General features: G+C 37.7%; 2 protein-coding genes across 3 annotated transcripts in view; one reads left to right on the forward strand and one right to left on the reverse strand.

Moving 5' to 3' along the window:
* The window catches only part of LOC141915043 (uncharacterized), a 122,002-nt gene extending 102,144 nt beyond the window's left edge, over nt 1-19,858 (forward strand). The window contains exons 7-17 of the mRNA XM_074806440.1: nt 4,790-4,996; nt 6,746-6,839; nt 10,809-11,006; nt 12,642-12,797; nt 12,912-13,007; nt 13,642-13,786; nt 15,103-15,265; nt 15,354-18,750; nt 18,853-19,073; nt 19,179-19,308; nt 19,419-19,858. Coding sequence (XP_074662541.1) covers nt 4,790-4,996; nt 6,746-6,839; nt 10,809-11,006; nt 12,642-12,797; nt 12,912-13,007; nt 13,642-13,786; nt 15,103-15,265; nt 15,354-18,750; nt 18,853-19,073; nt 19,179-19,308; nt 19,419-19,564 — 4,953 coding nt within the window. The 3' untranslated portion in view covers nt 19,565-19,858. The remainder of the gene's footprint in view (nt 1-4,789; nt 4,997-6,745; nt 6,840-10,808; nt 11,007-12,641; nt 12,798-12,911; nt 13,008-13,641; nt 13,787-15,102; nt 15,266-15,353; nt 18,751-18,852; nt 19,074-19,178; nt 19,309-19,418) is intronic.
* A 2,591-nt stretch (nt 19,859-22,449) lies between these two features.
* Nucleotides 22,450-26,291, reverse strand: LOC141910984 (uncharacterized). 2 transcript variants are annotated; one of them, XM_074801918.1, is made up of 7 exons: nt 26,212-26,291; nt 25,324-25,396; nt 25,097-25,190; nt 24,668-24,799; nt 24,483-24,588; nt 23,859-24,214; nt 22,450-23,506 (listed from the first exon to the last, which is right to left on the reverse strand). In XM_074801918.1, the coding sequence occupies exons 1-7, from the start codon at nt 26,251-26,253 to the stop codon at nt 23,311-23,313; spliced, it is 999 nt and encodes a 332-aa protein (XP_074658019.1). In that variant the 5' UTR covers nt 26,254-26,291; the 3' UTR covers nt 22,450-23,310. The 2 variants fall into 2 exon arrangements, with proteins under 2 accessions (XP_074658019.1, XP_074658012.1); XM_074801911.1 differs by having other exon boundaries at nt 22,450-23,509.
* Between the last annotated feature and the right edge of the window lie 362 nt (nt 26,292-26,653).

Genomic DNA, 26,653 nt, shown 5'->3' on the forward strand with positions numbered 1-26,653 from the left:
TAAATATCTCTGGTTGATCGGCTGTGTGAGATTGATGCGTGGAGGAGTTCAACTGATCTAGCTCTCCGTTCTCTCCCTCGCTGCTCTCTCTCTCTCTCCTCTCTGTCTCCCCCACGTACAAAATTTTCATTCGATATATATTGATTTGTACATGTTGCCGGCACTGGAAGAATCTACGTGCTGTGACTGTTGTGTAGCTGGAAAGTCACGTCGATTGATAATCAAGATGACAAATATTTAAAGCATTTAATTGCGAGCGACATAGGGTTGGCCTGAAAGCAATTACAGAACTGCAATTGGATGATACTACGTACAAATGTCGCCTGATAAGATTCTAGTTGATGGAAAAGGCAGTTATTGGCAGCAATACTGCTCTATCTATGTACTGCTAAATAGTTATTAACTGCCTCCGTTCTTGTGGCCATTAAAATTTCTGGTTTCCGCAAGAATCTTCATTTTCACTAATTGTGTTTTGTAATGGCATCGATCGCGCGGTACAAATTCACCTAAACATTTTAATAAATTGCCATCATCGGCAGACGCTGTTCTGGCGATGCCATTTGATATTATTTGTTTTCGTTGGAATACGGTTATTCCGCAGTTCGTGTTGATATGCGGAAGATTTACATTGCGTTGTGGAGAGGAGTCCCCGGAGGTTTCTAGTCACTGCAGTTTGATTTGTACTCCGGTTTCTCATAAAATCACTACAGCGATGGAAGCCGCGTCGAAAAATTTCAACCGAAATTTCGTAGTTAACGCGCGTTTAGGCGAGGAATTAGATTTTTGAATGAAATGGATCCCGTTTCGAACTTGACGTGTTTCAGCGGAATATTGGTAAAAAGATCGGGACGAATTTGTTAGCTCTTTCCATGTTCGCTAGTTAGTAATCAATATGCTCGCGAATGTGACTTTTTTCACGGCAGAAATCGAACTTCAGTTTATACCGAACGGCTTTATAGCGCGGCGAGAGGAGAGAATATTTGCTCACCTTCGCCAGATAAGCTCATAACGGCGCACGCAGTCAGATCGACTAGCCTAACCATTCCCTAACCTCAGCGGAGGGAGGATATTGGTCGCCCGTGACTAGTAACTAAGTTGTAACCGGTCACTACAATGACCAATAGGATAATTAGATCAGTATAAATAGTATAACGTAATTAGAGAATTGTGACTGATTGATGAAAGCATCGTCCCGGGCTTGTGGACATAACTGATCATGGCGGTGAATTGTACGGATGTAATGGCACGCGTTCCCTCACCCCGATTCATCGACAAACAACGCATAATCCGGTTATATACGATATGTCATCACTGATTCCACGACTGGTGCCTGGGTACATTCTAGATCAACATCATCAACTCTAGGCCCCGGCAATATCACGAATTGCCTACAGACCGTGTATAACCATCTGATGAATTCAGAGAATCGGTCGTCATCGATTCTTACATTTCCTAAGGAAACGTCGCCGCGTTTAAAGGGAGGAGTACGCGTAACGACGAAATGAGCTCATGTTTATAAATGGTTAATTATAATCTCTAAAAATGAAAACCATCAAAGATTTCGTTGTAATAGTAGCCGAATGCGATCAATACTTACGAAGATGAATATTCTTCTGGCGTTAGAAACAGATGAAAAAGCGATATTTCTGGCGTGTATCGACTATACTTCGTTCATCTTCATTTTAGCGTCATTGTCTACTTTTACTAAAATCATAGTCATAAACGGTCTCACCGTCCCTATGATCGTCTTACGCTCAATATATTATGGAAGCTCCACATTACAGAAAAGGTTAACTGTCACTGGAATAGAAAGTGTTCAATCTGGCTTATCTATAAGATTAATAGGCATTAGAACATTAGTATGCTAAGAGTGCGTGCTGGCCGATCAGATTACACTATGCATTCCCGCATGTACACGACAGCTGAATCAAGCCTGTCGTTCGCGAAAAAAAGTGTAGGGATTTCGGTCGTTGGATGTTGATGTGACATGATTGTATTAACTGGACCTTATGCAACAAAAATGACCAGAGGTTGAGTCAGAGGTTCATTGTGGGCGTATTGGGTGTTTTGATGAAAGATTTTCATGTCTGTATTCGTTAATGGTTAGCCGCATGGTACGACGTGTCTCGGAATTTGTAAAATCATTTGTCGGGCGAAAAAGCGTTCATTTTTCAAGCTCGGAATACTAAACAGTCACCATCCGACCATCGAGAATAAGACTCCTTTATACGCCTCTTCTCCGACAGAACCATACTTCTGATTGGATTTTGGAAAATAATCAGTACTTTTACAATTAGCAAGATTAGTTTGTTAGAGACATTAAATATTTTTAAGGCTTTTATGCCGATATTTAGTGACTCAGACAAGGAATGTGTCTCGAATTGTCTTTTATCGCTTTGCACTTGATTTCTGTAATTAACATTATCAATCACTTCTCCCTGGTAAAATATTCAGCGGTCTGATAGGCTGATACCTCATCACAGACCTGACTATGACTAGTACAACTGACAATAGTTTTTACTCTCTTTTACTGCTCAACTCCTACTACCAAATAACTAAGTACTCTCAATATCAGAACTCATTTCTAGTTCATTTTCAATTAAACTTCTATTTTCGATGTCTGACGACTCTCATCGTTTCTGAAAACTATAGCGATATCAAGAAGTCTGTGATCTGGACACGATGTAGAACCATGGAATGAAAACGAAGAGAGTCCTAGGTAGTTTGTTCTAGAGTCCATGGTAGAACTCAGGCCCTACTGGCTCGCGGTCGGTAATACCGAGCTTCCTGATACATCTCTGTATTCAGTATTGATCATCCCTCCGATGTGTGTCTTAAATCGAAGCCGTATATCAGTTCAAGTTTTTTGCAATAATCGACATCAGATTCGACTGAAATCCTGCTTGAAACACGTGAAATCTTTATGACTTTTGAAAGTTTTTCAAAAAAGTATCGATCTCTGTGAACGATATAAGTGTGTGAATCAGTATAGCGTACGTACAGATGTAGAGGAAGTGCATGTCGTATTTGAAGATGAAGATGAAGGCATCGGAACTAACCAAGTTATCGCGACTTTCGTTCGTATTGAGAGCTCTTGTTATATTGACGCAGGAGGAAATATAATTTCTCTATGTATACAATGACAGCCTGTGACAAACACTTAGCCGCGGATTCCCACATCTTTATATCAATAACACTTGCTCATCATTCAATCAGAAATTCGGCTCCACTTTCTTCGGGATGGAAGAAAATTTTTTCGCGTCCCGATCCATCGTCGGAAAGAGCATCGAGATGACCGGCGGGAAATCTACAACTGAAATTTGATACTAGATATATTATTAACAACACTAGAGGGATGGTATTGTGATATAAACAAGAAATATCAATATTTTTGCATATATCACGGAAAGACAAATTATTATAGATATTGCTTATATGGCTACATAAAACACGATACAACAAGAGCTGGAGATATAAAGTGAATGAACAATAACCATGTATTACCCACTCTACTGACACTCAATGTGTGCTAAGTATTCTTACAGTTAGCAATGATAAGTTGACACTGTTAGATGAAACATATCCCATAAATCATTCCAGCCTCATCCATCATTGATGTGGTCGAATTTGCTGCCAAACAAGCGGCAAAGAGTTGTCTAATATATTAGTTCGGTAATTCGGCATTATTCACCGAGTCCTGCGAAGGGGTCTGGATGAAGTTCTGATGAAGATTCGTTAATATTAGAAGGAATCACTATCGTGGTCGTGTTAGTTAGATGATCTCGGTGATCAATTTACTCTATTTTCTTTATTCGACGTTCATCTAGCTGGGAAAATATCCTCATTAGTAACGCGGGCATTAAATCACTATCCTCAGTATGTAATTAGTCAGTTGTGGTGTGTTTGAGGTCCTTGACAGTGTTTTATGACAAGGTTTAATTAATACATTCTCAAGGTCTATGTGTTTAAGTGACGAGAGAACCGTGGTTTCTCTAGTGTCGCAGTTTATGGAGCTGTTTGTGAGATTTACGACGAGAACCTTCTTTTATCATACGTACGCATAAAATCAGTTCTTACTCACCGTCTACCAGCAGTAAATTCACGAATTAAGTAGAAAATCTGCGAGCACAATTTTGGTTATCAGAAAGGAAAGTCATTATGCGGAAAGCATGTAAATCTCAATTATTTGACTGGTTTATGACCTGTGCCATTGCTATGAACTCTGGTCTGCCTCAGGAGCTGGTGTGATAATGGCTTTCCATAAAATATATAAGATAATATTTGAATGCCATTTATGACATGAATATACATATAGACCAAGCGAGATATTTTTATTGGTATAGATCTCAAAGAATATGTGACTATGGAGCGGAAGGGAGTTATGAAAAATACAAGAAGAAGACATCGGGGACTGTTCGGTGTCAGTACCAATTACCAGCATTTCATATTCTCGACAATATACGACAAATGAACTGAAAAATGGAAAACTTGAAAAAGATGTACAAAAAGCAATCGAACGCTCTGTTACTGCTCAATTCTGCCGTGAGCAACGAGGTCGTATTGTTGTTTAGTGGAAAACTGTGTAACAACGATCCTCTGATTGATCGCGATTGTTTGAAATGGGTTTCGCAAAGACATCGTACATCGCTCTTTAATCATCAACTCACTTTTGACCCGCAATCGATGCTGGAGTTCGTCTACACGTTTCCTATAACCGGTGGTGGTCATCGTCGATATCTTAAGAGACGAATCTTTAATGAAAGTATTTTCCTTCGTTATATATTTTCAGGTAAAAGTGCTGCTGCGTATTTGCCAGGACCCGAACGTTCCATCCGAAGGTCACTCGTTTATGAACATCGACCCACGAAAGAAACAAGTTACGCTTCATGATCCGTCTACATTCGATGCTTATACAGCACCCTCGCAGAGAAGGGGAGGGGTTTCAGCGCCGAAGATGTTTGCGTTCGACGCCGTTTTCTCACCGGATGATTCTCTTGTAAGTATTAACGTCAACAATACCGTGTATATTTACTCTCTATGTTGCCATCGTTACCCGGATTCCCCTGAATGTTTGTGAAAAATATTTCCTCCGGGTCCGGTCGGGGAAAACGTATCCACCTGGTGAATTCATTCCATTTTTTACATCCCTATCCGAGTATTGTGGAACTGAAAATGTTATACAGTCAACGACTTATGTACCACCCACATCTGATGACTTAGGATCTAGTGGTATAAAGAGAATATGGCAGTATGTCGGAAGCGATTTTCAAAAGGCAAAATAAAGATGTTCCGTCTTAGAAAAAACCTGGCAATAGGTGGGGCGGTGATTTATCAGGTGGTGGTATATCACGGGTTGACTTAAATAGAGTCTGGATAGAATCTTGAAATGGCAAAACCAGTGCAGAAAGACCACTGGTTTTTAACGCTCCCTTTTCATTTCAAATAATCCCACGTCCGATATCATTATATTCGGCGTTGTTAATCCGTGATGAAACTGGCCACCGATTCATTTATTACTGATTCGTTTTCATATCTACCTCTCGTACAATACGAACGAGCTCTTGTAATCCTAAAGAAACATCAAAAGAGACGTAATCATTCTTAGGTAGCTTCCCTTATGAGTCTGACCTTTAGAAGTTCGCCGTACAATGATGGAAATGAAAGTATATGCTCTAAAAAAAGACGATACCATACGTGGGTTGACACGGTTAGAGACAGTTGATGTGAAGCCGGAGTAAAATGCACTAGTGATGTAAATAATCTGCCTCCTTCCATGAATTTCCTGTTACCTCGAATACCACTCACTTAGGCATTCAATCGACGTGAAGAAAATCACCGATTTGCGGCTTTCATCAGCTTTCTATTTTACAGCGTTCGTAATCTACGCGATGGACAGGAGGACGTCTATTTTCTGGCACATCGCGAGCTGATGAAAAAATCGCGTTAATTTCACCGAAATTTGAATCCATCTTTACATAAACAACATCATGATATCGGTATATATTTCCCGAATCAGTTATCGCCGGATGAAAGGGAAAAAAAACCTGGTTGGGAATGATTTTCATCGCGGACAATCCTCTCTATTTATCACTCATTCATCTCTAAACCTCCAGCAGCCATTGATGATTTTATCGGACTATGGTCATATTAAAGACAGCCAGGCAATCATCTTCCAGCTTTCTCCAAATCAGATAAAAGTCTCACGGCGCACTTGAATTATTCATCTGTGACCTATGAATAGTATTCGAATGCCTGGCATACTTTTTATGGCCATCATTACCGTTTACCCTTAGTATCTTTCCCCGCACCCATCAGTGCCATGTGCCGTCTATAAAACATCGGCATCGGGTGAGATTTTATTCTTCACGGAATGAATAATAAACATTATTTATTATAGAATCGGACATAGCTCTCTAACAAAGTAAGCCATCAAACATTAAGATTACGGCGTCACCATATTGCCGCGTCACCTCGAAACACTCATAAAGCCCCGGTCATATATCATGACCAATCTGGCTGCGGACATTTAGATGCGATGAGGGATTATATTTATGGCTGCATTGGTGTGTAAATATATTGCCATCTTAGCTGGTTAGCTGGTGATTGAACTGATTGAACACCGGGCGCATATCGTTTATTGCTTCACGTTCAATTACGATATGAAACTTTCACGGCAAAACATGACTGAATATGAACGTACATATTTGCGAATATGAATTATAAAATAAATTTTCTGATTTTCCAGACTGAATTATGTGCCAGTGGTGTGACTGATATTATTCAAGCTGTTGTGAATGGTTCTGATGGCTGTCTATTCTGTTATGGCCATGCCAAACTTGGTAAGTCTTCAAAATCATCACCCGCTATGCATATTTGAAGCATTTTACAATGTCTCGCCATTAATTCTGTTGATTTATTGACTTCATTCGTATTTGCTAAACCACACATTTCGGATGTCTACCGTTTAACCTTTTAATGAAGTCGTAATTGGAAATGAACTTATCAGTGTTAAGCTTCATCCGAAGCTTACCACTTAAAAGCTAAAAGCATAATTATACATTCTTTCATCTTCTATAGTAATCAGTGATTATTGCGTTTATCTAGCCGTGCAGATGCTAGATTATCCTGCCCTCTATTGACGAATGTGACAATGCATCAATTAACCTACCGATGTCTGGTATTAGCGATAGATGCGAAATTTGTGATTAATTCTTTCTAAATGGTTTATCACAAACCCCATAGGCAGTAGTTTCATTACTGGCAGCTATAAAAAGACGGTTCGTCGAGATAGAACTATAATAACTTGAAATAGTTAATTTTGATAAGTGATATTTTGTACACAAAAAGTTAGGTACATTCTAATATTCATGAAATGAAAATGTTCACTTCAGTAACTAAGCAACGTCGATGTTAAGATCGTTGATTGAAAGGTTTTTTGCACCTATGGATGCGCAAAACACGAAAGACCGATCTATCATTCAGAATATTCTTGAACGACGACGTTAAAAACCTGATTATGAAAGTAATATATAGCTTATCACACGTACGGCGAAGTCTTTACATAAAAACACCATCTATCCATCGACGAGCGAGCTGTTAGTGTAAATTTCCCTACGGTACCGAAGCCAAGAATGCCGGCATGAACGCTACTAATTTTCTCAAGTGACGATCTAGATGTAAAATGTACCCGAGGGCTGGCAAATTATACACAACGGATGCCCGGTCGCCGTCTATATGTTTTTATATAACACCTGAATATGTGGCTGATTGGGGACATTGCTACTTCAGTTTACCTTGCAATGATCGTAGCACAACATGCCTGGAATAAATAACCTTGACGAGCGGCTTAGAATAAAACGCTGTAGATTGTGACAATCTTCGAAAGAAGAAGTATTTCTTAATTGCTAATAGATAAGACTCATAAGATTTTCTTTTTCTGTCTCGCTTCTTGTCATCGTTGACTGACGACAGTTTGACAAGTAATATTTTGTCGTGTTTTTTCCCTTTTTCATTATTCAACCGAGAATGAGAAAAAATTTCCTGACAAAACGTAATGTGTTGAAAATGATAGATCGCTTTGAGAAAGAATCATACATCATAAATTGGAAACATTGAAGAATTACTTTACTTAAAAATCCTTAATTTCCGACGATTCCATTCGAAATACCTCCCGAGAAGTTCAACAATCACGAAACTTAGGCATTTTGTAATAAATGTCGACATTTGTTCATGTATTTCTTCAAAATAGACCTGTTACAATTTCCATGCATCATTAGCCAAACAAATAAAAAAACATGTGCTGTGCCTTTCTGAATTAATGGCTGTAATTTTTCATTTCCTCATTTTGATGCCTACGTTCAATAGTAGAAACTAGACTCCACAGCAACCATAAACTATCAATTGTATTGGCGAGACGTAACCATGCGAGTCTAATTACCAAATGTATGGACGCTTTATGCTATATTTCAAAGAAATGGAGAAATTCCATTATCGACGACTTTTTTCCTAAGATTGCGAATTCAAAAACTGGGAAATAAAGGTGAAAGAAGATTTTCAATTTGTTGATGAAAAAGAAAATAAAAAAATTGCGATGATGATTATGGTTGCCATAGGAAGTGACGGCCGAACCATGTAAAAAAATTATAAAAAACCTATCTATATATATACGAAATTCGCATGGAATTAATAAGTTCTTATTGGCAGCAGAGCCTTGTGATAATATTTGATATGTTTTAGTGCAATGTTTGCGGTAGGAAAGTGTTTGCCAGACATGCTCCGAGATTAATCCATCTCTGTAATGAAATTACCTGTGATGAAGCGATGGAGATATCGTATTTGTTACTGACGATGTGATGATCCAAAAGTTGCTGATACCGAATCGTGTCACAACCGCTTTGATGGATTTGAGGTCGTGTGATTTCATTATAACTTCCACGACATAATAACGAAATGGCAGTATTCAATTTTCTTTGAAATTACGTCTAAGGAAGTACAGTACGATATGATGATGGATGTATATAAATGAGGCGAACCGTCAGACTGTCTGTGCGCGTTTATCATCTTTAATGAATTCATGTGAATGATACAGTCAAGACATTTATCTAAAGTCTGCTTTCCATTGAAGTTGTATGATTGCTTCTTTGATCTTTAAATCACGTTTGACTCTTCAAATCACTCTGAAAATAGTTCTTCGAAGATACAGACGATGTATGTTTCCCGTACCGATTGTCTTGAGTTGAATATTAGGTATTACTGAAATTCCTCAATGTCTTGCGAACTCCTTGTTGCTTCGATGCTTGAACTACTAGATGAGTCAAACAACGATTTCCAAATAGTTCTTGAGAATTTCAATCAATCCGTCCAAACAAATGAAACGGAATTATTTTCCCAGTTTCTGCGGCATTCCTTACTTCCACTGACTCATGAACCTCTTCAGCAGTAAGATTATCTGTTAGTGCTTCAGCGAAATGTATAACTTTTCCTCAAAAGCTTCCTCATCATCCATGTCAAATTCACATACTCGAAAAACAGTTCAGATCGCGTAGCGGCAGAATGTGATGAACTCTTGAAGATTCTGAACCTCAGGTTATTAAAAAAACTCATCTACCTAGAAACTCGTATGGTACTAAAAAAGAATAAGTTTCTTACATCGATATTTATGTGTCATTGTGAAGTTACGCAAGAACAAGATCTGTCAAAAGACAAAGACCTGAATGTGGGGTATATTGATAAATCATAGACATATTCTTAAAACTGAAACTTGATATGTTTTTAGTAGAAAGTTACCACAAAAGTGATGTAATGAAGTCCTGGATGCTGACATGATTCACCCGAAAAACTAAGTCCAGTCAACAATGAGGGGGTATTGTTGGGCTGAATGATTCATACTACTTGTCTGATACTGGGAATTATCCAGATGGGACTAAAGGGTACTCCAAAAAATCCAGGTCAACTATCTATACGACATTTCCGACTTCTTCACACTAAATTCAATTATGGATCTGCCTTCGTACGACAGTCATCAACAAATTGGAATAGTTCACTGACATTTTCGTGTTTTCAACGTTGGTTTTAATGCTTCGATGATGGTTATCACGTGGTTCGATTGTCATTTCTCACTCAGCTGACGGACCATGAATGCGCTAACACGTGGGCATATCATCGGTCAGATTTTGGCTGACGGTGTGATTTATCGATGGAGCTGGTGAACCGCTGCACTTGCCTTAGATAACCCAGAGTTTACACGCGTGTCAGGGTATCCATTGTTGGATGACGGATGGTGCAGTACGTGAAGGTTTCACTGATGGTTATTTAATATCTTTACTTGGTCATTTATACGCCGGGTTATTTGTCACTATGTGTCTAGTTCGACTACCGTGACTAACCACACGACCCTCCCAACGAATTCAATACTGATCGGTTTGAAAATAAAAACTGGTTAAAATCTTTTTTCCTCTGAAAACCTAACTGAATCAGGCTGGTGTTCGATGTTTGCATAATACACCTCCTATTGATTGTATACCGGATTACCTATGAACTCTGCCTGGTCGGCAGAAGACGTCATGTCATTTGGTTGTTACAAATGTTTTCTCTATTCAATCAAGGGTGCTCAACCTTACTGCAATGATGCAAATGAAATTAAAAGTCGGGATGTGACTCAAACATTTATGTGTTGGAATTGTCACAATCTGATAAGTTGCCATGGATTTCCTTACCTTGCATATTTGCTTTTCAGTCATTGCATTCGACGAAGCAAGGGAAAAATGTTGCCGTGTAATATGCTAATGAAGTATTTTCTGTATTTTTAGGCAAGACTTATACAATGATTGGGCACGATGACGGTCCACAGTCACTCGGCATCATCCCATGTGCGATTGTTTGGCTTTTCCGTCTAATCAACGAACAGAAAGAGAAGACCGGTGCTCGATTTTCAGTTCGAGTTTCAGCTGTAGAAGTCGCTGGGAAACAAGAAACCCTGAAAGATTTATTGGCCGATGTAGCCACAGGTAATGGAACGAATTATACCAAAATATTTAATGTCTTTGAAGCATTAGTTTACTTAATAACCTAGTTAATCTCTGAATGGGGTTCCTATTTCAATATCAAAGTAGGAAAGTTATTTTATTTTATAAAAGGATTTGAAAGAAATTAATTTTCTCGGCTGCTGTGGATCAATTTATTCATTACATATACAATTTCGCAATTGTCTCCCATTATGATAACTTTCTGATGAAAAATATCCGTCTATCGCTAACTTTGCGTGAACGATCAGAAGATAAATGTGCCTGCCAGATACACGCTAATGTCATATTTATTTTCAACTTCACGAGCCGCAGTTTCGATGACAGAGCATAGCACCTCCTGTAATCTAACGAGGGCCCGGCATTATAAAGACATTAATTTCAGTGTGAACTGGACAAGGTTATGTTGTCCGTAGATTTGTATCTTGAGTTTCCCATGAATGTCAAGTTATTCCCTGGATTTAGATAACTAGGCAGCCGTCTGGTGTAAATCCCATGGTGTGGTCTTATCGCACGTTTTCTGATAAGCATGGCCTGGTCCTGGTACGTCTAGGCAGACACAATCTACCTGTTTAAGTCATTGCCGAATGGAATTCCATTATGATTCCATCTGATAATTCTTTAGGCCCTGTCCTTTTTGTTTGCATAAGTTATTTTCAGAAATAATGGGCTATGTTTGTCTGAATCAGTTTTTGAATAAGTTTGTTAGCTCACCCTGTGCTTAGTGCTGTTCTCAAGAACCAATGTATCAGATATCTTCCATTATTTGATGTATCGATATTTTCCCAATTCATTTGTTCGTTGATACCTGCTATTTGAGGTGTGGTACATAATGTGGCTCACAATTAAATAACGCTAGTCACGCTGATATTGATGAGCTTTTAGAAAAATGAGGGAAGTATGGATTATTTTAACATTTGTCAAAATAATGTAGTATTATTCATGTTTTGACATGTTAAGACTATCTATTGTATGCTTAGTCACGTTGAAGAAAGCCCATTTACATCTGATTACCCCTTTAACATCTACCTGATAAACAAAAAATAAGGATGGATAGGTTGCAATAAATAATCATTCCTGACCGGCTTAGAGACACGACTTTTTCTAAAACGGTCTTCCGCGAACAGACCTGAAAACTAATAACGCTTCTCACTCGCGTGCTGAAATAAATAACATTCGGAAATATTAGCAAATAATTAATGATGAATGAATAATGTTACCGCGGGGAACTTGGGTTCGTCAGTAGGACTCGGCCGTATACTGAGTCAGCTAACATTCTTACACCCATACTAATCACTACGGACAACTCCCAATGCGACAAACACACATCTTAATTAAACGGTCGCTTGTTCGTGATGATCACTGGCAATGAATCAAAATAAGATCGATGGTTATTTAAACCGGCATCTCAATAAAATGACTAGCAACGGCTAGAATTTGAATAAATTGCAATGAAATTGATAAGTTACGTCGGAAACTCGGAGGTGATTTATCACTTAAATAGCTATGAATTTTGAAGTCTTGTATCTGCTACTGATGCTTCTCATAAGAAAGTGAACATGCAACAGTGAAAAGTTCTGATTGAGGCGTAAGACTATATTTGAAATTATTCAATTTCAGGTCAAGAAGCCGGGATTGGTACATCGCCGGGGGTGTATCTTCGCGAGGACCCTATATCCGGAACTCAACTAGAAAACCAAAGCGAACTTCGTGCCCCTACGGCTGATAAAGCTGCATTCTATCTGGATGCCGCAATCGCTGCGAGGACAGTTACTGGTAATAATATTACCGAAATCTCTAACGCAATTAGATTTTCAATAGAGATCATATTGAGATCAATGTCCACTAATGAATTGAGAATATTAATAGTTGTAACGTATTTCATTTCAGATACGGATGAAGATGTGAAATACTCTCATTTATTGTTTACGCTGCATGTTTACCAATACAGAGTGGAAAAAAGTGGAAAAGGTGCCGACCAAGGTAGCATTGTTAGACATCATTGAGAATGGCATTTTTCTTGTGTCTGTGTGTTTTTGTTTTTCATGACAACAGCATGTTTTTATTCTGTCATCATTTTCATCTCACAAAAGATCTTTTAAGTTTTTCACTCGTTACAACTTTTTTCAACTCGTCTAAACCTAACAGCAGTGTGTTACTGTTATGTGTATTTCGTTACACTCAAACTCCATTACATTTTTGTTTCATTTTGTATCGAAGTGTATTTGTTGTTTTGAATTACGTACGGTTGGCTTCGATGAACATCACTAAAACTACCGTGTGTTTATTTATGTAACGATTTTTTCGAATTTTACTCCGAACAGAGATAGATTGATATGACAGAAAAAAAATCAATGGCGCAATGAAATATCTGCCGGTTTCTCGGATGTGAAACCCAGATTCCACGATGTTCATTAGTTCAATAATTCAGCTCCAGATGGCATCACTTTCTTGCTAGCACGTCGTGGAATTTGGAGTTATTACGATGCTACGTCTTTTTTTTTTGTATGTTTACATAGCACCCTTATTTTGATTTTTATTACAAAATAGAAAAAAACTTCGATATTCAATATTCATACGGGCGAATTTTTCATCTCCTTGCTCTGACATATTTTTTCAGTTTCTGGAGGTCGAAGCCGGTTGCATCTTATTGATCTCGGAAGCTGTGGTAAAACTCGTGAGACAGGAACGATGGCATTAACCCTGTCCGCTCTGGGAAATGTGATACTATCTCTATTGAATGGACAAAGACATATACCTCATAGGTATGTATTAGATTACTCTAGCCACTACCCCGCGGTTCAACCTGTGCTGTATGGGGCCCCCAACTGACATTCGCCTCAGAATAATCAAAATATTTTGCAATATTTTCTTAGTCAGCCAGACAGAAGTTATTACCATGGCAGACTTCATTATTATCCATTCTGTAATCGAGTGTAGTTTGTGTTCATAAGTGATAGAGTTTGACCAATTAAGTCATTATTATTGATTTTGATGATGGATCTGTTTGAGATTTTACGTATATAATTAGCAAACACTTCACTGGCAGCTAATTTTGTTCAGTTACATAGAAGTACATTCTTTTCCAAACTTTGCCATAACTAATTTATTATAAATGAATCTTAAGTACCAATTATTGAAACTACTGGCAAACAGTTCATGGATAATTATGAGCATGATTATTCTGTTTTAGAGTCACTAAGTTACATTTTCCTTTTTCCAAAGACATCATGAGTATATTTTTTTATCAATCCCTATTCAGAGGTTTTTAAACTTTATAACTAAGCTCTCCCTTATCCTCTCATCAGTCAGTAATTCAGGAAGCCTCGATAGTTTATACACAAGCAAATACCACTTTCTTGGTTTATTTCTGAAGTGATTTATTTTTCTGAATACATTCTTAATTTCTCATGAAAGGCCAATGTTATGTTTTTGTGTGAATTCCATGAGGCATAAACAGTTTAAGGATTAATAAATACTACTGTCTGGTCTCGCAAGGTTAGGCAATTCTAACTCCATTAATCAGGTGGACTGTCACTATTCACACCAATCAATGTGTAAATTATCACAGGGCTGATTAAAATTAACTGTATTTGAAGGTCTTGATTAACTGATTAAGTGTGGTAAATTGTGCAATTAATCCAGTCATTGTTCACATAATGACCAGTGGAAAATAAATATATCTGCCAGTCTGCCACCCCCAGCAGTTTGTCCTAGCTAATTACCTCAAGACAATAGCTTACTTAAGAACATCAAACATCCATGTCAAGTCCCATCACTTGGCCAGATATAACCCACCACTGAGCAGCTGTAGACGTCAGTGTTCACCAGTTAGTTATTAGGTGCTGAAATAACAAATTTTCAGTCGAATCTCAGAAAGCTATTCACCAAGTCATGCACTGATCTCATCTCGTCTTGAGAAGAAATCAAATCAGTTATGTCTCTGTTAGCTAGTCGGAAATCTTTGAGCCGATTTAACGGTTATTCAAATCTATTGTAGGTATTTTATTTGGTGGTAACACAAATAATGTTTTTGATCATATTGTTTTAATATTCTATATCATAACTTGTCTATTTTCAGGGATAGCAAAGTTAGTCAGTTGCTGCGAGACAGTTTGGGTAATCTATCATGTCGGACGTGTATGATAGCCCAAGTATCACCACTTATACCGCACTACAACGAGACTTTACAAGTCATCCAACTCGCTGCTCGAATTCATAGAATGCGACGAAGAAGGGCCAAGGTAAGGCTGAAATTTTAAAACTTCAGATTTGTTAAAACAATTTATGTGTTTACCATAAGTTAAAATGAGGGATGTTTGTATTTTTCAGTGGTCAGGAAGTGCCAGTTCTGATGACAGCTCATCATGTGCTAGTGATGAAAGTCATCGTATGCGTCGACCGATGAGACCGAGAATGGGAATATTGCGCGAAGGTGTCGCGTATTCGAGCGCGATTTCGTCGCATTCTGATCCGGAATATACTTCTAGTAGTGAACAATCTTGTGACACCGTCATATATATCGGTAGAAATGGTCAGTCGTTAAGTGACCGCGAGTTAACTGACAATGAAGGACCGCCGGTCTCTATACCGATTATGCCCCGTACTCAGTTAAGATATTCGCCGAAACCATCAAGTCGAGCTTCTAGTCGTGGATCTAATCGTTCATCCGAGGACGAGGGTAGTATGTCTGATCGAAGTGAAGGTCGTACACCTAAGATGGGCACAACTTCGATACGTAGAAAAGCATCTGTTCCACAGGTGGTTACTGGTACTCCTAGCCGTGCATTATCACCACCACCAAATAGCAGTAATGTTGTACATCTACCGCGTAAACAAAAAGCAAAAGATGCTTCGTCTAGTCTGAAATTTGGTCCTCGAAGCAGAAGTCGTGATCTAAGTAAGGAATTGTGGATCGATGGTCCAGCTGCAGCTACAACTAGCGATTCAGCGCCACCTGCTGGAGAACAATGGGTTGATGGACCACAAGAGTTTATTGCAGCAGATGAGAAAGATGTTGGTTCCGGTGAATGTTGGATTGATGGACCGCCAGAAATGCTTTCAAAAACTCGCCATCATCACGCATCTCACAAGATGCATAAACATATGATCGCAGCTGAAGTTTATACCGATGAAAGTCAAGAAATATCCCTAGTCGATAAGTATCACCAAAACATTGCGCGTGCCCATGCTATGAAAGAGAAGCAGGCTAAAGAGCAAGTTCTAGTTGAAGCAAGGGAAAAACTGTTGGCCGAACAAAAAGAACGTGAACGCATAGAACGTGAAGAACAGATTGGTAGAATGGAGGTTGAAGTTGAAGCAACGACTTCAGTCGTTGAAGAACCACAGATGGCTGCACTAAACGCTGAAAATAACAATCAAACACAAGCCGTGTACGAAGAATTATCTAATTGTGGTACTTTGAAACGTCAAAAAACCGAAGGTCAGTCAGTTCATGAAGGTCGAGAGGGTCGTGCCGAACGACCAACTAGTCTTGTGAGTGTGGATAGTGTAAAGGCGCATAAAGCAGATTCTCGTCCGGTTAGCACTCTTGGTCTGGAGACTTGTGATACTCATCAGGCCACTGATAAACAGACCGCTACTGATGATAATCCAGATAACTACATGCAGGTTAAACCGTTCGTTCGGGACTGGGTAGAAAAACATAGCGTTATGTCTTCTGTGAAGTCGGCTAAATGTGCTGAAGCTGATCAACATATGGACAGTAAAATTACTTACGAAACTGTTGTACATCATAAGCAGCGAAGTAGTCGCGAAAGTTCACCAATGCATCGTGATGAGAAGGCGACTTCTCCGCATCAGTCACCGGCCATCACATCGAAATTTAAACACGAGATTAAAAAGCGTTTGAAGAAACAGGCATTACCGCCACCCGTCAATACGAATTCGCGAGTTGCCGAATGGGTGCAGTCCGTTGCATCAACATCGCAGGATGTGGTGTTAGTAGATGATTCCTGTTATCATCATTCATTACCACATCGGTCGAAACATGAGAATACTGCTGATTATCATACCTGTCGTCGTACGGAATCGCCACAGCGAACGAAAGTTCGAACGTCGAGTCGAACTGAAAAACGATACCATTATTCCGAGAGTAATAAAGTGCCTTCAAATCAGCCGGAAGTTGTTGGCGATGACAATCAAATGACAATCGATAAACAATCAGAAATTGGTGACTCTGTTAAATCGAATCATCAGTCAGTTTATGAACAAACAGCCGATGAGGAATTAGAAACAGGTGAAGCTGTGAATAATTCAATCGATGCGTTGAAAGATGATGAGACTGTCGAATCCGTTTACTCTTCAAGGCGATCGCAAGAGTTAGATTATACGAGCGAATTTATAAACAGTCATCTAAAACTTACCGAGGAAATTCATATCGACGTGGAACCCACTGGTGCTAATAATGAACAGTTATCTCCATTGCTATCGGACGATTCTCAACAAAATAGCGATCGTAAGATTGTGCGACCATCTTGTCTCAGGCGCCCAGATGGCGCTTCGAATCCTAATCTGAATAAATTGTACGAGGAAGGTGCGGATGAAAGTGAAACACACCCTCTGTTAATGTCGCCATCTAAATCAAGTCATATTACTGCATCTACCGCACAAACTGTAACTGTGGCACGCACAGTTGTTGAGGATGTTGCTGAATCGAAGGTAAATAAAGTAAAATCACGTCCGCCATTACCAACTGCGAGCAAACCTTCCAAATCAATAAGCGCTAAGACTGAATCAGTGAAAAGCAAAAAGCCGAGTCCAAGTAGTAAATCAGGATTGCCTATTTTTGGAATTGGTAAAGGAAGGTCAATATCGTCTAGTCCTGGGCCGAGTGCAAGTAAGGATAAAGTAACCAGTAAGCTTCCTCAACGATCGGCTAGTGCATCACCAGTTAGTAGTCATTCTAGCGGTAGTAATGCCAAGGCTGCTTCCAAAACATCCAAAGGACAACAGTCAGTGAAATCGAAAGTACCTGTGTTGCCAGCATCAGTCACAAAATTGGAGAAATCTAAAGATGTGCGATTAAAAGAAAGTAAAAAAGATGTGAAAGACAAAAAGGATTCGAAAGATAAGTCGAAAGATCCAAAATTAAAAGAAACCAAGGCTAAGGATTCGAGTAAAAGTTCAAAAAAGGATGCAAAAGAAGTTAAAGCTAAAGATTCAAAATCCTCCCCTTTAAGAGCATCGCTTCGTGGTAGTCCATTGTTTCGTCGTAACAAGGATAAAGATAAAGACAAGGAGAAGGAAAAAGAGAAAAAAGAGCAAAAGGAAAAGGCCAAAGATAAAGGGAAAGATAAAGATAAGAAAAACAAAGATAGTAAATTACCTGTTTCTAAATTAAGCAATAATCGTGTGAGTGAATTGACTGGGCATACAATGTTAAAACTTGAATCTGATCGCGATAGTGGAAATGACAGTGCTGCTCCTGAGGGTGCTAGTAAACTTTTATCACCGTACTCGGCATTGACCATGCCTCGTAATTCAATGCATTCAAGTAGCGGCCATGGCAGTGATAACAGTAGTATATTCAGTGGACAAGTTTTTTCAAAACATTTGTCAAAAATGGACCAGCGTCAAGGAGGAATGAGCAGTGGTTATGAAAGCATGTTACGCGATAGTGAAGCAACCGGCTCCTCACATGATTCAACTAGCGAAGGTTCAACGTCTGAGAAGGTCCAGGGCACAAAACTACTAAGGAAAAAATCTTGTAAGTAACTTTTTGGAATTGAATTTTATATCAAATATCTGAATGGAGAAAAATGTACCTGCTTACTTAGACAAGATATATATAAATGATTGTTTGTTTCAGCTACAAGAAGGAGTAGATCAGCTCCTGCCCGAACACCAGATAGTCCATCCATTAGCTGTATAAATAGTCCATTGAGTTGTCGTAAGGCGTATAGTCCATCACCTAGAGCCTGGGTAGATACGAGACAGGTTGCTTACTTTTCTGATGAACCGCTTGAATTAAAGCATTACAACACAGATGATGTAGAACGAATGCATCGCAGACGCTTAGAAGAAATTCAAGTAAGTTTTGATTTAAACTTAGCAGATGCCAATGAGCCATCCCTATAATTGCTCGATTAGAACTTTTAGTATGTTTAGTATTTACATGTATTTCTATTTTTACAGCAACAACAAATTCGTGAGCTGCGATATCAAAAGATCCGTGCTTTAATGAGAAAGCAAGATGAACTTAAAGAGGAGTTGTGTCGTGCTAAAGATAGACTGATGATTGACAGAACTAATTGGAGTTATGACTGTAAGTAGCTCTGTCTACAGTATGTTGGTTCACTAAATCAAATAACTGAAAGTGACTTAAAAATCCTTAGGGAAAAGCATTAATTTATTTTCTATTTATTTTTCTTATAGTGCACGTTGCTGATCAACTTGACTGGGATGATCCAAACTATTTGGAAGCACTTGAAAATGAAACGGCAATTCTGGAGAAACGTGTTGACGCTTGTAAATCTCACATCATGATGGTCACCTGCTTCGATGTGGGAATGAGCTTTTAAAGTTAACCAGGCTCAAACCCCGCAATGTACTTTCTTTTCTTATCAATGAAGAACAGTTTAGGTACTTTCGAAATTTGGAACTTTCCCTGAGCATTTAGGATTTCCATAACTTTCTAAACATATATCCGCTATTTTCTCCTATAAGGAGAAGGTTTTTCAACCAGGGTTTGTGGGTGATTCTATGAAATTAAGATTAACTTCTGAACTGTTAACCTATATAGTATTAACATACCTCTAATCATATATATGGCTTAACTACTGCTATGAACCATCATCATGTGTGCCTTTCAGTCAGCGTTAACTAAAACATCAAATGCAGTATTGCTCACTGAATTGTCACCATGAAATGTAACATTTTTATACATTTTATAAAAATGTTTAATATACATCTAATCTGAGTATTTTCTGTCACAAAGACGATAAAGGAAAGAAAAATCATAAAGATGTGGTTGCAGAAATGAAATTTCCATGACAGTATTTTTGTTTCATACTTTTTCCCGATAATTGGTTGGTTTCTTTGGAAAAAAAAACTAAATTCAGCTATAACATTTCTGCAGTCAAACATTCGTTTTGACCACCAGGTGCTACGTGTAAAAAAAAACAACCAATCGCTGCTCGTGTTTTACGTTATGTGCTCAAACGATAAGCAATGATATTTTGTAGAAAGTTTAACGGTGTATGAGATGAGGATCTAATTTTGTACATGTAAATGTTTTCCACGCTGCATCAACCACCATATATTGTAACATCACCCAAAACTGTTTTATACAACGCAACGATATTTCACGCGTACCATTATGTACAAAATACATACTTGGAAAATGTCCGTTTTATGCTTAGAATTTTACAGAATGTTTTAGTAGGTAAAAGAATGGCGGTTTTGAACAACTCGGAAGAAGCAATAAGAACTGCATATTAATCAGATTATTCTTAAATTTGATATGAGAACATTTTATACGCTATGAGTAGGCACTCGCTAGGTAACTAGCTTTAGAGATAAAATGTTTCACCCAACAAGAATTTAATTAAAATCATTTGCAAAATAGAGAATATTAGATTTTAATATTGGCTGATAACTATTAGTCCAAATTCTATTCAAATTTGTTTTTAATCTGTGATTTAAGTAACTGATATGAAGAGAATGAATTCACTGAATGTTTTTTCAGTACTTACCACTAATCAGGTAATGAAAGGGTACTGAAGATATGCTAAGTAATCATGACAATCATTTCTGTAAATGTCGTAAGTTTTTTTAGAAATTCGTGAATTTGATGATGACTATGGGTTTACCAGTATGAGGTAATGTAATATAGAATTGATACATAGTGTATTTATATCGTATGAAGTATAGGGTGTTATGGGATTGAAGTTTTCTACTTGTAACTGACATTAGTCTTACCCCAAGGCATTTCTGGCCTTCAGCTTCATCCTAATGATATTGTTCTAGAATATATGGACAAAGTACCTGAAAGTTTCTATGTTGCTGAAAATACTTTCGCAAAATTGTCAATAACAACAAATGGTAAATGATAATACATTATTATCAATGGTGTCTATGAAAATGCGCACGCATCTGTGCTAATTTATTGTGTATAGTCTTAACTGATTTTTTGCTGTAATTTCAAATCTTCCTTAAAAAAAGAGATTTCAAATCACAGTGAAACAAAATTTAAATAAGAATTTAGTGTATAGCATGTTCAATAATAATAATGTTGATAAATGTTTAGAGATTGTGTATTCACTGTATCTATTACAATTAAATAGTGGCAATCAATTTCGTTCATGCCATAGATAAAACAAGGTTGATTGTATCTCTCTTTCTTGGATAGTAGTGACGAATTTATGTAATTTTTGATGAAGAATTTTCTTAAATTATTAGTTAATCATGAATGATATATAATTTTGTAAAAATCGCCGAGTAGCCCGTCTACTTGTGCAATGGTGCTGTCAATTTACTTTTAATCATTATGACTGGTGGTTGTTTGGTTCAATCATTGACAGAGCACCAGTCTTAATGTGACCCTGAAGCATTACAGTTCATCAGTGTGAAATGGTATACCACTCACTTCCAGAAACTAAATGACAAATCATACAATTTATGGCTTATTTGTTCCTTTGAACCGAAGTATTTTTTCGACATGTAGCGAATGCATATATGTTCAGAAAATATCTAATAACATCTATTTAATCATGCTTAATCAGAGGTCATGAGTAAAAATTATAAAGTTGCAATATTTAATTACGATATGTTAATTTGTACAGTTGTAAAAAAAGTCTGGTAGTATAGTATATAAATAAATATATTATACATATTAATTAATGAAAGCAACAATCTGTATTGATGAATACAAAATAAACAACACAAGAAAAATAATAAAGAAATGTTTTATCTTTAGTTAATTGCCGATTTGTGCAGCTTTGTCTGAAATTCTGTACCCCGTGATGATATCCCAGCCTGTTTTCTGAAAATGGCCAAGGCAGAACTCGCTTAATACAGATCACCTGGGACTGGAAAATTTTGTCGGAATTAAACGAAATTCGAATTAGGTGCTCTCATTTGAATAAAAATAACCTAGAGGGGACTGGAATTTGTCTGAAATAAGGGAATGTCCAAAAATTACGTACCTCTAATTGGGGGAGGAGGGTTACTGAATTTTGGTACAAAGTGGTACATAGGGGGAGGGGGTCAGCAAAAAAGGAATGTACTTTGAGGGAGGGGTGTATTAATCAATTTTGGTACGTACTTAATGCACCAAACTCAAATGAAAATAGCCGATTGATTCATTGAAAGAAGTCAATCTTCCTTGATAAAGCTATCAAAACAGTAGAAAAAACAAAATGGATGCTTAGATTATAATATAAAATAATTTTCTTATTCACAAATTTTCAAGGTACATGTATGATGCAATATTTGCTACATTATTTTGCTGTCTTTAGCATTCCCACTGTAGTAAACCGGAAAAAATGATCAAATGGTGAATTCATGTAGTAGGAATATTTCAACAATATTCATTTCTTAGTGCCTTTTAGCCTGCAACAAATGAAATCATCAATGTTTGGAAAATGCCTACAATCTCTGCCACATAATGTATAACTACCTAGTCCACTTATTAATCAATTTCTAACACATTACTAATCTAAAGAACATTAAGTCAAGATTTCAGCAGTTTCTAGTTGAGGTAGACAAATATTTTGTCCTCATCACAAAATATGTTAAATATAATAGCCCCGATAGTCGGCATGAATGTATACAACTAACCTACGGACAGGGCAGTTCAAATATTACAACTTTACACACCTAGTTGATTATATCATTGATTATTAGTAGTAGTTTAGATCGAACTAATTCATTCATAACTCACTAAAAGATAGGAAAACCACATATACAAACATATCTTTCTTTCACTCATCTATTTCTATTCTTTGATAGACATCAAACTCGAAGCTAACACATGTAACAGTCTACAGCAATCATTTCTATTCGATATGCATCAAAAATTCTTAAAGCCGTATATCAAATACACAAATATTCATTGTTCTCTTTCTTCTATCTTCTGCACATCATCTAGAGGATGAATAGAATTTTAAAAATTGCCCTAATGCATACAACATAGGTAATAAATGGAAGATAACAGAATAGTAGATCAGTCACAATGAGTTACAGTTCATCGAACATATAGAAAGCAGTTAATAATAGTCTAATAGCGAATTTTACACAGTCTTTTTTTAGAAACTTCACGCGTGTGTCATGAATCGTAATCGTCGTCTTTGTCCGCAGGTTTTACAACCATTGGTGGCATGCCGGGATATATTCCCGGTAGAGGGGGAGGTGGGGGATACGGATATGGCATCTGTAGAGGTGACGACGATGGCGGCATCATCGGATGTGTCGGTATCATCGGCATCGCGGGGAAAGGAAGACGCATACCATAACCAGGCACACTGCTGAAATAAACGACAACTTTATTAGAAGCCTAACAACAAATTAACCAATGATTAATGCAGTAGAGCAGTAAAGTCAGTAGAACCCGCTCAATTCAGATCATTTGGGGCCAACGAAATTAATCCGTTTTTTTTGTGTAGTTTAGGTATGATATAAGTATGATCCAAATTAAGTAGGTTTGACAGAGCGACCAATTCATCCGTACTCGGTACCGATAATCAATGCACTGCTCAATCAAGTCTTTAATGAATATTTTCCAGAAGACTTGCAATTTTCAACAAGTAAAACAATTCAATGTAAACTGAGTAAGGCTCATTACAATCTATAGTGAATACAACAATAAATGCTTACCTGGTTATCGAATCAGGAGACATAAAGTGATGATACATAGAAGGGGTAAAAGGAAGAGAAGGATGAACAACGGGAGGAAATAAACGATGATGTAAATCGTTTTTATCGTCGTGCAGATTTTGATGATGAGACAAGTTTGAAATTGGATTTCGATTTTCGGTATCGTTCGTCGAATCACAGTCAGTAGTTTTTGGCAGCGAATCCGGTGTATGTGAAACGTGAGATTCATTATTTTCGCTGGAATCTGCGTTTATAGCAGCAGCAGCGGTAGTGGCAGCAGCGGCAGCGTGATGCTCTATCGTCTCATCAGCATCATCCGTTTCATTGTCATCTTCATCGTCTTCTGTATCTTTTTCCTATCAAACGTAGAAAGAGAACGTACTGATAACCGAGTAAGCCCAATCACAATTTGAAATAACACGCATGATATCGATTAAGTGAACACAAACAGTTATAGAAACCTCCAAAGTAGTAAACAATACTGTAAGTTAACCTAAGTATTGAAAATATGTTCTAATTAACAATAAGAAACCCATTTGTTTGGCAAATGTTATTGTGCTTAGATTCTTTTTAGACTATTGTTTTTCTTACATGATTCAGTTTATCATAGAATTTAACACAAACCTGCGCATGACAATCATCCATGCCATCAGTCTGTTTGTCCTTTTTACTATTTTTTGATTTTCGCGGTTTATCCTTCGCAGCGAGGTCACCTCTGCTTTTTCTTGGTCTGGAAATAATCAAAATCTTTGAGTAAAAAAAAATGATTCAAACAGTGTTAAACCGGGGAAGTTGAAGTCTACACCGACCGTCCTCGAGGTCTGTGAACTGCTGTCTCCACGACAAGTGGATCTTCATCTTCTTCGTTTTGAGTATCGGGAACGGCCGCCACTAAATCTTTTAAGAAGTCAAATTTACTTTCCGCCATAATCACTTGTTTCCTGTTACAATAGAAATCAAATCATTTAAACTATAAGAATTTCGATATTTTCATTGACAGACGCTGACACTAGTAGGAATAATGGGGTACCAGCACATCAGCTATCTCGTCAGATGGCGCCACTAAATTATCAGACGTACTCAATCAAAATAAGGAACTCTGTGAATTAACTTGAATCTCAATTTTTTATCTTCCAATCCAAAAATAAGGCAAATCACTCATCTAGATAAACATAAACTCAAGATAAATCTCTAGAGTTCATATGTGGCACAATTATTATACATCAAAGAATACAAACACATGTGAAGGAGTAAGAGTCTTCGCACTTCGTCCTTGAGTGATAGTATACGCTCTAGTAACCAATGTCTCGATGAATAATTCCAGAGTTTTCGCTAACCAGTTCTCAAGGAAAAACATGCAAAAATGATTTCCATCTTCTTAGCAGAACAATACATTCGCCTTTAATGATTTTAACTTTCACGTTATTAAATATAGAAACAATTTGCGGTATTTTTAAAAGGATACAGATAATGACAGGAACGGCTGCAGCAACTTTTCCAACATCTTCATCTGTTTGCATAATCTTCTTAATACGAGCCTGTTATGAAAATGGGAATAGTCTGATGAGAAAGAAGAAACCGAGTGGTTTATTTCTGGGTGAGGGGTGCGTCAGTCAAGAGAGTTGGTCCTCCTTACTACCGAGATGACGTTATTTACCGAGATGACATGAAATATACCATAATTATTTATCCCTTATTGCTTTTAACACTTGAAATCATGTTATAAATGCCTTCTAGAGTCATATTTTACATATTTTTCCAGATATTTTGTAAAAAAAGTCTTAACTTCAAATACTTCTTCTCGGTTAGCAATAAAATTTTATTGAATTTGATTGATCGACGATCTCATCTCGGTAAAGTCAAAAGTTATTTTTCTACAAAAATATCCTTTATATATAAAGGTATTTATTACTGATATAATATGATTTCAAGTGTTAAAATCGATAAGGAATAGATAAATATGTTATATTTCATGTCATCTCGGTTGATGTTGGTTGATCTCGGTAAATTACAACATCTCGGTAATAAGAAAAGTACCGAAAAGAGAGTAGTCAGTAGAGACAGCAATGACACCTACATTTAATGACACACCTACATCTAAAGACACCTACATGAGGCGTATTACAGCAACTGTCTTATAACAGTCAAAATTCGGACTAGGGCCTATTTCCATTTTACACTAGCCTACCGAGTTGGGCACGGTACGGGTGTAAGGCCTACTTATTTTTATTATGAGGTTGTAGACGGTAGTTCCTCTCCGGGGGAGGAGTGTCAGTCCACAACGATAAATAGAAAATATCTCGCCGAGTTTAATTAACAATTAACCATCAATCAAAGGTTTTATCGCACTTACTGGCGGGAACCTAGCGTTAAATTTCTTCTTTTTACTGGGCATCGCGTCAAAATATTTTCGTATCTTTTTACTACACCGGAAATATGTATTGAGTACAGCTAGTGCGCGTGCGCAATATGAATTTCCTCGCTTGCCACAGTTTATCTCTAAATGCCAAATAAAGTGTTGAATTTAATTTGCGTGATTTTTTCCGTCACACTGGCCGAACAAGCCTAGCCAAAAACCTCGACTGCACTCGCTTTCCAAAGTTGGAATTCATCAAGGCAGGGGCGGATCCTAGTCTGAATACCAGTTGTTGTTACGGGTTCCCTATACAATATTGTTTGCGGGGAAATAGTAATTCCTGGGGGGTTTGTAGGCTGTGCCCAGCCCACCTGGGTGCAATGACGTTACTTAAAATTCTGCCGATCACAAAGGCTGAAACAAAGCATAACGAACGAAC

Source organism: Tubulanus polymorphus, chromosome 1 (assembly GCF_964204645.1).
Source record: "Tubulanus polymorphus chromosome 1, tnTubPoly1.2, whole genome shotgun sequence".
NCBI classification, from domain to species: Eukaryota; Metazoa; Nemertea; class Palaeonemertea; order Tubulaniformes; family Tubulanidae; genus Tubulanus; species Tubulanus polymorphus.